This window comes from Calidris pugnax, unplaced genomic scaffold, assembly GCF_001431845.1.
Source record: "Calidris pugnax isolate Ruff unplaced genomic scaffold, ASM143184v1 scaffold44, whole genome shotgun sequence".
In the NCBI taxonomy this organism is placed as follows: Eukaryota; Metazoa; Chordata; class Aves; order Charadriiformes; family Scolopacidae; genus Calidris; species Calidris pugnax.
Genome location: NW_015094506.1, coordinates 16,198,180 through 16,214,093, shown reverse-complemented (window position 1 = coordinate 16,214,093; position 15,914 = coordinate 16,198,180). Strand labels below are relative to the sequence as shown.

At 37.3% G+C, this 15,914-nt stretch overlaps 1 protein-coding gene across 1 annotated transcript in view; it reads left to right on the top strand.

Moving 5' to 3' along the window:
- Window positions 1–15,914, top strand: part of LOC106901096 (phosphatidylinositol phosphatase PTPRQ-like) — a 147,163-nt gene that overhangs the window by 67,444 nt on the left and 63,805 nt on the right. Inside the window, exons 37-42 of the mRNA XM_014963448.1 lie at window positions 2,529–2,694; window positions 3,171–3,461; window positions 3,739–4,014; window positions 4,800–4,951; window positions 6,528–6,669; window positions 8,714–8,983. Of these exons, the coding sequence (XP_014818934.1) occupies window positions 2,529–2,694; window positions 3,171–3,461; window positions 3,739–4,014; window positions 4,800–4,951; window positions 6,528–6,669; window positions 8,714–8,983 (1,297 nt within the window). The remainder of the gene's footprint in view (window positions 1–2,528; window positions 2,695–3,170; window positions 3,462–3,738; window positions 4,015–4,799; window positions 4,952–6,527; window positions 6,670–8,713; window positions 8,984–15,914) is intronic.

The following is a 15,914-nucleotide window of genomic DNA, read 5'->3' as shown; positions in this document are numbered from 1 at the left end:
ATCTTTTCGTAGTTTGTACCCACACAGTTCTTCCTGCTCACCCTTACTCTTAATTATGTGTTCATTCTTTTCTAATATTTTGTCGTATCAGAAGTTTGAGGTAGTCCCCAGGCCCTGGGCTCCTCATAGTAAGGGGACTACCTCTTAAAACAGGTTTTGTTGAAGCACCAAAAAGCCCGTTACAGCATTCACATTGGTTCACTGAGTCCTTAGCTGCCAGACAGCTGACTAAATTGTAAAGGTATGCTTTTTAAACTAGGCGTTGGATTTTCAGCTGTTCATACCAATAAACCCCCATTCAATCTAGAATCAAAACTGATGCGATACTTTTGACATTTTTACCTTGAAAACTCAGAGAATTAAATTCCTTTTTTGATATTATTATTGGATATTATTAGTATCAATTACTAATTATTAATAATTAAAATATCCAATAATAAAAATAACAGGAGGGTATTACAATGATGCTTCTGGGTCAGAAGTATTTTCTAGCATACTGTGCTTGAGCGCCAGAAATTCGAGTTAGAATGTGACCCTCTGTTTTCTGTATCTTATCCTTTTTCAGTTAGTTACATGAAGATAGTGGGAGCTTGCATCTATGTTTAAAAGAGAGTAATATATTAAGGTGGAATTTTAGTGATGTGGCTTCTCTTCTGGAGTCAAAACAATCACATTTTGATTGCCAAACATACTGTTTCTTTATTTATGTTATGTAAGCACTAGTGACTGTAGTCAAAACTAGGTCTTCAGATACTGGTGTAAAATCTCAGGGAAATGAATGAGTGTCGCCTATTGTTTTCTGCAGTAATAAAAGAATTTCGCCTGTACAAAAAACATATTGGTGGTTATGTTAGATATTTAAATTGATAGACACTGGTGACAGACACCATGATTGCATACTGAACTATCAATTTGCACAGCACTGGCTCAACTGTTTGATAGAGTGTAAACAGTGACTTCTTCAGTAGGAGCTTTCCTCAAGAGAAATGTAACTCATTTTTTAATATGTGGTTTTAGTATGCTGTGTTTATATGTGGTATTTCTGAATTTAAATATGCAAACATTACTGTCTCCTTCCTCCTGTTTTAGTAAGTCTACTTTATCAGCCTGTCTTTTTTAGGAAATTATTAAAGCCAGCTTTGATTTTAAGGAGATGGAGGATGCGAATAAGATGTAACACCAAAAACAGTTGGCATGCCAAATAACTGGAATGTGTACTAGGCAATTCATCAGGGGATCAGGCAAAATGGAGCTCACCATGAAAATATTGCTGTGCAGAAAGAATTAGGAGGACTTCTTTGGTCCTGAGAAGTGCTGCCCATGCCATATGCTCAACAGGGCAATGTGGCTGCTGGAGAGGAACGATACTGACTCTTCAAATCAGGATCAAAGCTTTGTCTTCCTACCCAGTGCTTGACCTGAATATATTTACGGGGTACATGACCTCTCAACAGTTTTCAGATCATGAACCAAACAGCTTTGGATCATCTAAGTCAGGTTTCCCTAAAGCAGTGGGTTATTTGACACATTTGGTTATGTGGTATAGCTGGCCTTACGTAATTTTCACTGAATTTCACTGAATTTTTAGAGTTGGAAGGGACCATAGAGATCATCTAGTCCAACTCCCCTGCTGAAGCAGGATTGCCTAGAGCATGTTAGAGCATGTCACTCAGGACTGCATCCAGGCGGGTCTTGAATTAATCTGATTTTTTTTCCCTTTTCAGTTTCCAAAATGGTTCATTCCAAACAGGGATGGCCTCCTCAGAGGGGCTGATCTAGAGCACTAACCTACTGCAGCAGTCACAGTTTTAGGGGAATTTTTTATGTAGTTCAAAAGAAAATGGGAGTTGGTTCTCGTGCTCTTTTGTTAGCAAGTAACTGCACAAGGAAAATAAATTCTGTCAGTTCTTCAGTTTAACACAATCTGCTGGGTATAGACGTGTGCCTTAGAAATAATGGCATGTTCTTAATGTAAAATAATGGCATGTTTTTAATGTAAAGGACAACTAACAAAAGGAACAGTTTATCAAGTGGTGTGGTGAGATCTCTGCCACTGGAAGTTTTAAATTCAGAATGAGAAAATTTCTCTAAGATCTACTCTCATAAAAATGGAATAAAGTGAGAGAAGTCCTTTGATTTGCTTTATGCAGATCAGGCAAGGGAATCACAAGTGTGATCATGTAATCTGTGAAAAATTAATAGCTTTTTTGTTGTTTTCTTGATGCAATATGGATTACATTGTTCCATGTTTAATGTGTTTTAAAAAAATATGGACTGGCATTCGACAACTACGATCAATAAGAAGAGTCAATTAGGTACTCTGTAGTACTTACAAGAAGTAACAACAGACATCTTACAATAAATTGTCTATTTCAGTAAAAATCAGGACCCATTGGGAGTCAGAGTTAAGGTTTATGTCTTCTGAACATTATGGTGAATATCGCATGGTGATGGCTAAATAGGAAACCAGAAAAAGAAATCAAGGAATAAATAACATTTTCAAGGACAACACTTTCTTTTTTCTTTAGAATTTCACAAGTTATGGTAATGACAGTGATGTCAATATGCCCCAGTCTGCAGTTCTGGATGACTTGGCAAAATATAGCCATTATACTCTGTGGTTAACTGCAAGCACAGCTTTTGGAGATGGAAACAAAACCAGTGAAATAATAGACGTATACACAGATCAGGATAGTAAGTGAATACCTTTTTTAATGTTCAGTGTGTGTCAGTACTTCAATTTATTAAATATTCTCTAACTTCAACATTATTTTACTGTTGATGGCAAAATTTTAAAAAAATCCAGTAAGTACTGTTTTCAACACTGCAGTATTTTTCTTTGCAAAGAAGACATTTTGATCAGAGTCTTTGCTTTGTAATACTAAGAACATAGTTCACAAGCTTCTTCTTTGGATAAGAGCAGTAGAAATACTGTCTTAAACCATCATTAAGAGTATTTTATTAATCAAATTTAAAATGGATGATTATTCATACATGCCTTCAAAATATTTTGCTTTTGAAAATGAAACATAAATGAAACATAAAGTTGTACAAATATTTCAAACCAGGTTTAAAAACTAATCTTACTTTGGACATTTACTTCTGTTTTAGTTTTGGATTTTTTATTACTACAATCCATGCGTTTATTTTTTGCTTATTATCTCTTGTAGTCCCAGATGGTTCTGTTGAAAATCTGGTCTATCAAAACATTTCCTCATCTTCTGTAAATGTAAGCTGGCTTCCACCATCGCAACCAAATGGCTTAGTCTTCTTTCATGTTTCTCTAAGTTTATTGCAACTGGGAACCAGTAAGATATTGTCTTTCCTTACCTACAACACAAGCATCATTTTTGACAATCTAGAGAAATACACTGATTACATTCTGAAAATCACACCGGCCACTGATAAAGGATCTTCTGAACTGCATGCTCTAAGTCTGCATATAAGAACTGATGAAGACGGTAAGATAAGTATTTTATTCATTCTTAAGGAAACATATTAAAAAAAGAACTAAATAGCTTTATGAAATAAAAAAAAATATTACTTTTCTGATGTTACTTAAAGCTTTTTTGCTATACAATGACACAAACAACTGCTTTGCATTTCTGCATTGAGACCACGAAATAGAATTTTCCACTCAGGGCACAACTTTAACTGATAGTTAAAAAACGTTTTTCATTGTAACTCATATTCTTCTGAGGTTATCCTTGTTTCTCTCTTTCTTATTTCTTCCTGTAGTCCCAGAATCAGCACCTATAATCAAAACGTTTTCCAATCTTTCAACTACCTCAGTTATGCTTTCATGGGACCCTCCTGTTAAGCCAAGTGGTATTATAGTAAGTTATGATCTAAATTTATTCGGGCCAGAAAGGAATAACTCATTCTCTACCACCAATAATTTTATCATCTTGGAAGACCTTCTACCATTCACATTATACACCATCTATGCAGCTGCAAGAACAATAAAGGGACCTGGTCCATATGCTGTTCTTCAATTCTACACAGATGAGTCAGGTGAGCAAATTCAGTTGTAGCCAACTTTGAAATTTTGGCCCTATCCATCTTAGATCTGAACATCAGACCTAAGAGACTTGAGATAAAGGATCAATTTTCCATTGGTCTGTGTGTGAAGAGCTTTCACAAAAAGGAAACACTACAAGGGAAGTCTTTTCTGAGTTCTCCTCCCACCACAGTGGGCAAGAGGAGATCACATTCTGCACAGGAGTACAAAAACAACTCCAAGGAGAAATGTCTTTTGTCTTTGGAATGTGTTACAGTTTGCCAAGTGTCAGGGGTTTTGAAGCAAGCAACAATACCTTTCTTTTCATCCCCCCACGTAATTGAATAATAATAAAACATGGAAATATGTCTTACACGTTCTCAGGTTTCCTTTACACAGACCTCCCCTCACCTGCATGGTAAATGACATATCTTGTAAATATACATTGAGTTGCAGTCAGTATATGATGTAGGAAGAGAAGTATATCACATTCTAGTAATATACGTAATAAAAACTCCATTAAATGCCTTAGTTCTAACAATGGGGATGTTGAAGTGATGAATAGATTTCTTAGCTCTCTAAGAAGATATCTTGCTGACTAAATATGTATTCCAGATTAATGGAATTTTTCATGCCAAAAAGAAAGAAAAATATTAAAATAGCAATGAGTTCAGATAAAAATGGTAACAAATGTACATATATTCTCTTGCTTCTCCAAAGTGTTTGTTTTGTTTTGTTTTGTTTTGTTTTTTTAAATTTTATTTGAAATTTGGAACTCAAGAGTGTTTCTCTTTTGCAGTGCCATTAGCTCCACCACAAAATTTGACCATTACCAACTACACTGCAGATTCTGTGTGGCTAAAATGGGATCCAAGTCCTCAGCCAAATGGTGTTATTATGAGATATAATTTTAAGATTTATCAAAACAACACTGAAAAAATATTTTATCAGGTATGTTTATAATTAACAGTGTTTAAATTTTTGGGGGGCAGATACATACTTTTTTCATGCTTTATGAATATATGACAAATACTTTAAATGTCTGTCCTTGTCCTAGAATTCTGAAGCTCCTCTAAATTCCTGTGTGTTAAGACAGTTTACTTACCCTCTCGCTGTGCCTGTAATTAAATTTTTAAAACTAGACAGAAAAAAATTGTTAGATTTTAATTTACTTTGAGCTTCTAATATTTCTTTAATGAGGAGCCTTATTAATCTTTAGTTCATATTTCAATGTGTGTTAGAAAATGACCAAACTTACTTATTTTGTGGCTGTCTTTGGTTAACTATGTAGTATCTGCAGATTTTCAAGATTCAAAAAGGAAGACAGACTTCCCTAGTCACTTTGAAAAACATTAAAATACTTAAAAATTGTTTAGAGGCTTGTTTTGTTTTTTTTTTAATTTTTGCCAAATAAGAATAATTGAAAAAAATTTAACTGAAATAGACGCTTTAAAATTATATACAAAAGATGATTAAGGCATTTATATCTGCTTAAATCTGATTGCTTGGATGGCATCAAGAAATGTGTCCTGAGCTGTAAAGGCAGCAAGCTGAGACCAGGATTGCATCTCAGGCTTAGAAACTATGTGCTGAGTTCTATTCACCCGAGACATGTAAAAGCAGCAGGGAAAAAGCATTGCTGCAGTAGCTGTGAGTTTAAGATGTATAGTGTACACTGCACACGGGACTGAGGAGGTCCATTACTGCCTTTGGAAACACATTCCTTGGGTGCTCACGGAGGCCACCAAAGATTATTCTCCACTGTCCATCTGAGGCAGATTCAAACCAAATTAGAATATAGAAACTGGCCAGGACACTTGAATGCATTTGCTATGCCCTATATTTCTTAATGTTTCGTAATGTTATATGGGCAAGAAGTTAGATTTAGGTTGTGGCAGCAGGACAGGCAGAGCAATTTGTATAGACATGTTACAGTTAGGCACCATAACTTGGATCCCACAAGATGTTCACCAGACTTTCTTGGTGAAATTCAGCTCTTTCCCTGCTGCTATTTTAGCCCTCTCAATATTTGCACAAAATATGCCTTGCGTGCTCTGGGAAAAACAGCTACCAGGAACTGAACTGTGGTTTTCAGCTTTTTTCAAAACTGTGTCTGGCTCAGGTAAACTAAAAGAAATGAGAAGCTGTGGCCTCTTCCGTAGCAGAGATGTAGTAAAGAAGTAGAAGGTGACAGTGGGTTGATGTGGTGATGTGGAGGTGACAAAAGTTTTCAGTATTGGCAAAAAAAGGCATGTGTGGAGTTAATTTGTTCTAACAATGCTATGGGAATTATGATACCATCCTTTGGCATATCTTCCTCACAAGCCACAGTGAAAGAGGGAGAGGAGAAAGGAAAGGAAGAATTTGATCCCACATTCTTTTTTGTTGAGCTCAGGAACTACTTTGACTGAAAGCTACTCAGAGTAGCAGAGGCAAGGCTCTAAATCTTCCCTTCATTTCAGTGGGTTCAAGGTGAGGCCCACAATGTTTACACAGATTAATTGCATACTAATAATTTTTCCTTAAGAATGTTTCAGGTTCAAACCACGAGGCAAACCTTGTTGGATTAGAACCGTTCAGCCCCTATTTAGTCAGCGTCTCTGCATTTACCAAGCTTGGGAATGGCAATCAGTTCAGTAATGCTGTCCAGTTTACAACGATGGAATCAGGTTAGACGTGACTTTTTCTAAGCTGGAGTTCTGTTGTATATTTTGTATATATTCTGTTATATTCTGTATATATTTGTTATATTTGTATATATGTATATGTATTTGTGTATATAATATGTTATATTTGTATATATTCTGTATATATTTTCCTTGTATGGTTGAACAACAGCCTTCCTCTTCTTCCAAAAAAACCCGTAACATAACACTATCTCACTGTCTTCTGCCTGTGTAACGCCGATTCACATTCCTGTTGTACCGGATAGGCTGGGTTTGAAGTTTGATGTCGGAAGTGTAGAATTAGAAATGTCCTCATCTGAAATGAGAGGCTTATATGGCTACTATAAATCTTTTAATAGCATCACAGATAAAGGGAGGAAAATTAGATAGATATCAGTCTTTGTAGATCAAAGCGATAATTCAGATCCCTGTGAAAATAACTGAAACTTTAGCAGTATCAAAAGCAGCTGGACAAAAGATTGGCAAATGAACTGGAAATTGTATTAAACAAGTTTAAATTTTTAGCCTTTTTTATAATTTATTTTGGGAAGGGAAGCTAGCTACTAATTAAATACCCTAATTTGTTAGATCTTATTCTTCCTGACAACTGGGGAGGACTATGCCATATAGCTGGCTTAATTAATACGTACAGTTTTGTCTTGTGCCTTCTATACGTCTCTTCAAGTTGCAGGTTGTTCCAAAATAAAAAATTGTGACTTGTGAAAGTGAATATTCAACATTCACTAAAGAGAGCCCAGGAGCTCTGCATGTTCGCAAAACTGGCCTTTGTGGAACACTGTAGCTCATTTGCCAGGTCAGAGCAATCCCCAGGCTCATGTACTTTACAAGGTCTGCCAGTGCCAGGGAACTAGCATGGATTAGGGGGCTGTGTCTGAATCCCTAGATTCCTTTTTACTGACAGAAAAGGGAGCAAACAAGGTATCAGAAGTTCCCACATAGTGACTATAGCTGTTCAAGACCACACTTCCAGTGAGATATTCTTTCCAGAGGTGATAAAACAGGGGGTTCTGGGAAAAATTATGCTGTTTATTGTACCCAGCAGTTATAACACTATAAGAAATCCAGACCATCACTGAACTGGTTCAGGTTGGCTGTTGGATCCCTGCAGCTGGAGGCTGTCCTGCCTAAGAGCCATGGTCATCCACCAGTTGTCTCATTTAATCACTTACATTCCATACCCGTGGTACCTTCTTCAGAAGTGCTGGATGGACATTGTCCACAGGAGCATGTCCTAGTCATTTTACAGTCTTCTCAGATTTTATGCTCTGCTAGTTGCAGCATTATTTCAATAGAGGAAGTAGATTGCAGCAGCCCTCACTATGTATTAATTTTCTTCACTTCAGCCCTTTCTGAAATACTTTAATTCATGGTTCTATTTAAGCAATTGTTCACAGATAATTGCTCTATTTTCAGCATGAGTATAATATTTGCTACCTTTTATTAAATTTTTATGAGCATTTAAAAAAACTTCTCCTGCTGAAACCAGCAAGGAGGTGGGCAACACTAAGGTAATAGCATTGACACGAGAGCTCCGAGACCTGTGCAATGACTTCTGCGTGGGTTGTGGCTCTGATGAAAGGACAGAGATATGATACAGTGCCTAAAAGAAACAAAACTGACATAAATTAGGAACTTCTGCTGTTGATGCTCTCATGGAGTATGTATATGTGTTTCACACTCCTGTGTATATTTTATTACACTTTGATTAAAAAACCATGGGGAAAATATGGGCAGATGTGAAAATAAAACTGGAGAACACAACTAGGAAAAATCCAGATAGACAGCTGCTTTTTTTTTAAGTACTACCATCAGTCATTTTCATAGTAGTTGGGAAGGAACCGTCTAATAAGGACAAAGATTCATTTTTGTTCTTTCAATGTGTTTCTTTTATAGTGTCACTTTTCTGCCACTGGAATCTTTGACCCTTGCTGTGAAGACTGGGTCTGCTTCTCTGACTATATTGTTCTGTAATTACCATTTTAATTGTGTGGGAATGTTAATCTTTGGTGCATGTGTATCTTTTAAGTACCAGATGCTGTCCAGAATGTTCATTGTATCGCAACGAGTTGGCAATCTATCCTAGTGCAGTGGGACCCTCCTGCTTCATCCAACGGTGTAATTACTCATTACATCATAACAGTCGAAGGAAATTCTACATTTTTTTCATCTTATGATACACTGCATACTTTTAGAAATCTGCTTTCCAATATTACTTATCAATTTAAAATTAAAGCTGCAACATCTGCTGGTGATGGTGAAGAACAGTTATGCAATGCCAGTACGCTTCCTGAAAAAGGTAACAAATTATTCAAGTTAATTCTTTTGTTTAATATAAATGATGACCATGAAAGAAGCAGGCTTGAAATACCTACTTCAATTCAGGCAGCTGAATCCTTCTGTTGTTTAAATTTCATGCTAATAGTGGATGAGGAGATACAGAACTTCCTCTTTCTCCTGTTTTAGAATACTTGGTAATAAGAATGAAATTAACTGCCATTTAAATAAGCACAGAGAAAGTACCTTTTTCTGTGGTGATAACAATAAAGCTGTTCAGAATTTGTGCAATTAAGAAGCATGTAACTTCTTCCAGCAGACTTTCATCCTAACTCTTGATGAATAGGATTAACAACAAAGAAAATTGTGAGCTAAATCCAAAGAAAAACGTAGGCATTTTTTTGGCATTGGAGTCAAAAATTGTCACCCAAAATCTATCTTCCTTTATTTCTCCACACACACTTCACACTTCAGTCCTGGCTGTGCTTTCATCTGGAACCTGAAACTTCCTTATGCACTCGGTGATAAAATTCTGTGCAAAATACAGAGTTGTTTCTGTGTAAATAGCTATGTACCCAGCTTCTAGACTGGAAGTGGAGAGGAGCCCAATGCCCAATCGTGGAAGTAAATGCCTCTTTCAGTTCTCTTCCCCAGCTAGGGGCAATTTCTGCTGGTGGGATTATTTCTCTTGGTTTTTGGTTTTTTTCTTCTTCAGTGATAGTTCAGTATAAAAATAATAAAAAAAAGGAACCAAACCTAACTTTCATAATACTTTAATTACTAAGTTATTCAATATCTTAAAAGATGAGTGGCAGCATTCATTCACATATCTCTTTCAACTGAGAGAGGGAGTTCTGCTCAGTTCTGTCAAATAACAGAAGAGTCTATGTCAGTGATGGGGTTTAGGTTCTGGCTGACAAGTGGAGGAGGGGCAGCTCTAATATGCAGACTTGGATCAGACGTCTAAACTTGGAGGAAATCAAACTTACCCTTATGCTTAGTCTTCCTGTTGGTAGCTTCCTGATCAGCGTGCACCTCTTCAGGTTCAGCCTCTGGATCTCTCCTGTTCACAAAGCCTTAGTGCCCCACTCTGAGCTTTGGTTTCCACATTTCTTAAAATAAGACTTGTGGATGTGAATATCTGAATGAATCTAGACCACATCTGTACTGTCAGCTGAACTACTGCTGCTTTGGTTCTAGATCAAATGGCTGAGCTCCAAATGAGGATAGGGAAGGCAGCCCCTTACAGGTGCAATGTGGCCAACATTGTGAAAAAACCAGGGCTGTACTCTGGTGAGCGCCCCTCCTCATAATAAGGTTTGGCTCACTAAAGCCTGGCCGCATCCCCTATTTGAACAATGAGGTGGCCCATTCATACCTGTTCCTGGTAAAAATGTCCTCTCTGAATTGGCTTCCTGACCAACAACAGTCTCATTACAAATTCTGCCATTTTCCAATCCCTGTTGGTCCCCTCCAATCTGGCTCTTAGGCAATTTAAGACTTCTGCCTGGGTCATCCACCCTCTTGTTTGCTCAGAAACTTCTGTCTATCAGCAGGGTTCAAAATCCACTTCTGAAGGAAGCATTGATTAAATACAAGAGATGAGCATATTTGTATCTTACAGTATTGGATGCAAATAGTATAGTAAACTTAATGGCGGTAGTGAATGTGCACGTGTGTAAGTGTGCACCTGGGTGCACTTCTCAACTGCAGGCATAACTCTCCACCCCTACTTTTAAATCAGGGTAGCTGAACAGCCAGCCCTGACTCGGAGCTCAAGTAAAACTGAAGCTGGGAATGGGTGTGCAGACAAGTGGGCCAATGCACAATTGAAACTGGAGTCATCCAAAACTGGGAGGTTTTGGAGATAGTCTTACAGGGGCATGTTACCCTCTGGTACAGAGGAGACCAGGAGGTTTCCTAAGTACCTCACTTCTTGGAGGATGGGGGAAAAGCTTCTAGGAGTGCTAAAGAAGCCTGGCACCTGGGAAAGTTAATTATAGGGATTTCTGAAAAATTTGGGGCTGGCTATGAATTAATGTTGGAGGAAAACCCGGAGAAGCTACGAATGTGATATTAAGCCTGAGCTTGAGAGATAGACTGCTAGTCGGTTGTGGTCTATGTTACATAGAGTCATGTTAGCAGGAGAATACCCCCAGGCTTCATTTCGTAACAAGATGTGGCTTATGTATCCTATCACTGAGAGTTTTCCTAAGGGTTGATACTACAATACTTGGGATTTTTTTTTTGCCACACTGTACAGACCCTTTCTTTCAGTTTTATCATTGGCTTACATGTTGTTGCTTAGTCATATTTACAACAAACCAGTTATTATTAGGACATTTCCTTTACTGTGTGTTTGCAGGAATTGTTTTGTGGTGACTGGGTACTAGGAATTGGAGATTCATGGTTGGGAATGGAAACAGTTTTATAGCTGTTGTCAGCTTCTTATTTATGGTGGTCTAAGATTAGTCACAGAATATGTAGCCAGCACTGAGTCACTGACAATGCATTTATTTCTGACATAAAGTGAAATCGAATTTGGCTCTGTGTCTCACTGCATAGTGTTTGACCTTTACATTCTTAGCAAGATTATTTGCCTTTTTTTTGAGGTAAATTTGTTCCTATCTGGGTACAATTAAACACGAATCATGAAGATTAAATTTATGAGGAGATTAGTAGTGTTTTGTGTTTAATCTCCATTGTCATGGTAAACCACTTCTGCCAGTTTCAGTACATTATAAAAATTATCAACTTTGTAGTGGTAATATTACTTTGTTTTTAAATGTATTATAAAGAGTATGACAGACAATATAGCAAGTACACATGCATAAATGAGATACAATAGCTATTCTTGGATTATATTTAGGAAAATACACATATTAAAAGGAAATTTCATTAAGGTTGAGTGAGCTTTTAGAAGGCAAATGGAGCCATAAAATGGTAGGTAACTTCTCCAAAAGGCATACTAAAGCTGTGAAGATTGAGTTAACTCACAAGTCTGGGGCAAGAGTAATAGTCATTCAGTTAAGAACAGAAATAAAACAATTAAAAACTACTTGGGGTGTTCAGAGCTTGAATAATCAAAAGAAAACAGTTGCTGCTTTCAGGCTTTTTTGGGTTAGATTTTTCTTCATAGAGTTTTTATTCTTCTCTGAAAATATTAATCATATTGATTACAGTATTAAGACATGCTGCACAGTTTTTCCCTCTTATTGCTAGTCCTACTTAATATTATAGCTGAATACAGAGTCTTGGAACAGGTTGAGGCCCCCATTGTACTGCTGGGACAGTCCTTACTATTTGTTTTCTACTAAACAGAGATTCATTCATAACTTAGATTTAAAAGAAATATGGCTAGGAATTTGTCCAGGAAACATTTCTTAATTTAATCTTACGTTTTTTTGGCTGGCCAATACTAACTTGCAGTTATACACAGAAGTATGCCTTGTGCATGGAGGAGAGTAGTGCCTAAAAGGGCGGGTAATGGGAAAATTTCTTGGGTCTTTTGGTGTGGAGGTAGAAAATTATGATCATCTGTTGTTACTTATGCACAAACTGTGTTCAGTCTCCGCACAGCAGAACCTTTAAAGTTTCAATGTTTGTACCTCCTGGTTGGATGTGCCCATTGGAAAATGTGCATCTTTTTTTCATCCAGGCCTGTGAGGAGCACAAAACATAGCGTGAGCATAAAGATTCCTTCGTATGCAAGGAAATAATCTGTTTCCTTCACCATAAATCCTTTTCTTTGGACATGGCAGTTCTATGAGTTGGAGTTACATGAATTTCCTCATTACTTTGTGAAGAGAACTACAGATGACCGTAATGTGCTGGAAGAAATATTTAAGTCCATACCCTAAAGTGATCCTTGGGGCCCCAAGCATGACATGCAGTGCAGCGTGTACTGCAGCGTGTTGGCCTGGTTATCCAGAGGGATCAAGCTACTGCAGAGCCAGAGCATTAGATATGGAAGAGCTTCAGTGTCCTTGTCACTACTATAGATAAGAACAGTGTGTTTCATATGTTCTGTCAATGCTGCAAGTTCATGTTTCCAAACTGGATTAAAGTAAAATAATCAAAAAATTGTGGAATGAATCATAAGAATCTTTGGAACACTTCTTTCAGAGATAACTGAAACTGATTTTTTTATCAGCTCTCTATTTTCTCAATGTAATGTGGAATTTTATTTTGTTTAGATTTTTTCTCATTAATTGGTATGTCCAAATGTCAGTTAATGGCTTTGGTGTTTATGGAAAATCTTGACTAGACAAATGCAATGATCACTTTGTTACTGGCAGTGAAATTGCATTGAAGTTATTTTCATAAGCAGGTAGATAAAAATAGAAGAATCTTATAGCGTAGGATGAATGAAGTATTTTTTTAAGGACTAGGTCAACTCTAGGTTAATGTATAGAAATGGTGGTGACATATACATACAAAGCTGACATTGAAAACATTTTCAGGTAAAATAAATTGTTTGCTGAAAAGCAGACAATGGTCCCATTTGTCTGAAAGCTGAGCATTTTTATTTAATTTCAGACTGGAATACTAACAGCTTTTCATTACTTTTATAAGTTAGCTTCAAGGTGGCCATTTCTCCTTAGATATGTAGAATTTGATTTTTGAGTGCTTTGACCCCAGTTAGAGACCGAATTTCCTGATGTGTTAAGGGCTAAGAGACACAGTCCAAGGAGACTTTCTTAAAACGTGTTCTCAACTGTGCAATTTCCTTTAAAGCATGTCTGATACTATCAGTCCCAAGTCATGGGAAAAATAGTCTACAGGATTTTTACATTTTTATGTTAGTAAAATCATTTGGGACCTGTTTGTGGTGTCCGTGCTCATAAAAGCAGGACTTTTATATCATGATGAGTCTCCCTGAAATTAGCAGTCTATTCTAGAGGGATGATAGTATGATCAGGGATATCAGCTTAACCCAGGGAACCCCTTTGGGTAACTAAACTTTCAAAAGTTAATAGAGATAATCAATACAGAACATTCATTTTCTTTTCAGATGTCTCCATATTCTGAAGACTCTTGTTTTGTGCCCATTGCTATCTGTTCTACTTTGTTCTTCACTTGCTTCCTATTGATGCTCTTAATACCACCCAACAGACTTCTAGGCTGCCGCTGTTCTTTAATCCAAACTCCAGCTACAAGCAGCTGTTCTGTAGGCAGGCTTTTTTTTATTAACTTCGTTAGGAACTATGCCATATCATATTACCCTCTTCTGTTCCCCAGCCCGTGCAGCTGTAGTCATTGCTTTCCACAGAGGTCTTTACAGAAAGCCGTAACTGCTCTCTTTTCTCAGTAGATTTTTGTGTGTGTCCTTTGCTGCCCTTAGGTTATCTTTGCATTGTGAGGAGGATTTTTTCTACCCAGTATTTCTCTTGATTTAAGTCTGTTGCAGTGGACCAGTTCAACTCAATCTGAATCTTTGCGCAGTCCTGGTGCTTTTTCTACCAGGAATTTCCTTTCATTTTAGGTTCTCAAATAAAAACTTAAGCCCAGAACAGTCCACTAGCTTTGGAAAGGCTGATTAGCATTGCAGCCAGACGGGCGTAGGGAACCGGGGCCAAGATCTATGAAAGTAACTTCTATTTAGGTACTTAGCTTCCTGTTAACTTCAGTGGGAGTTCAGGCACGTAAATAGGTTTTAGGAGCTTAAAATCCCATGTGGATCTGGCTTCGGGCACTATTTGTTGGAGTTTGGCCATCGTGTGAACAATGGTGGATGAACCTGAAAATACCTCATTCCTCCTCCAGTCCAGAAACTAAATTCACCAGCATTTCATGGCCAGCCTCTGTGCCAGCTCCCTGGCTAGCTTTCAGAAGCTGAATTAAAAGCTATTAAATGGAAAATGATAGAGTGTATTGCACCAAAAATTTCAGACTTTGAAAAACTCCCTACTCCCAGGGATAGCTGAATTTTAGCAAAGGCAATATAATTCAATAGGGAAAGACTTAAGCAGTCCTACCTGTGATTCCTGGGAAATTTAAATATGGGATTAGCACTAGATTGCCAGTTAGCTAATCAGAGCACAGTTCGAGACAATCAGTGTCCCACCCCACCACAAACACAGCCTTTTTCATGCCCATTCTTTAAGTGGACCTTTCTGGAAACAGGGAATAATTAAATACAGTTCCTGTTCGGCACATATCAAAGCAGCAGTGTGTGAAAGCAGACACATAAATCTTTGTTACAGTTCCAATTTAATCTGAAAGAATAATTGTCAAAGATGTGATTTTTGGCTTTAGTTGTTTTTAGTGTGAACAGTGATCACTTCATCATTGTTGAGTCATGTTTAGAAAATTTAAACAAGCTGCGTGATTACTCTAGGAAGCATGGAATGGTTTGTTCAAATCAGTACCATCTGTGGACAGAAAAAGTTGGGGGAATTTTAGTCATTCTTGAGGAATGGAAACCTGATTCTCCATGCCAGAGTAATTGTAATCCTCTTTGTATCTGTAACCCAATAGCATAGTTGTCTTGAAGTTGTCTCATTGAACGCAGTCATCAAGTGCAAGAGAGGCCGTGCCACTGGGTGTCACTGCTCCTCGCTGCCGCCCTCGGAGCAAACCTTGCACTTGCTTCGGATTCAGGTCACATCTTTTCATTTGTTCTAATGAGGGATTACATTTATATTTGATTTGTCTATGTAAGCAATGAGGTAAAATGGACTAGATTTTAAACTGAATAATGTTTAAGGCTTTGATTTCATTTTAAAGATCCGTCTAAGCACTGACAGGAAATTTTCCTATATCTTCTGCTGACTTACCCTTTCTTCTTTAGGTTAGAAATATTTTGCATGTATGGCTCTTAGTAAACTGGGAAAACGATGAATTAAAATAGAAATAAAAGCTTTTGTAGGAAAGAATAAGTACTTGTCTAATCTGTCTCTTACCTCGATACCTGCAAATTTATCTTTCAAAATGGTGGTTTTGACATAGTA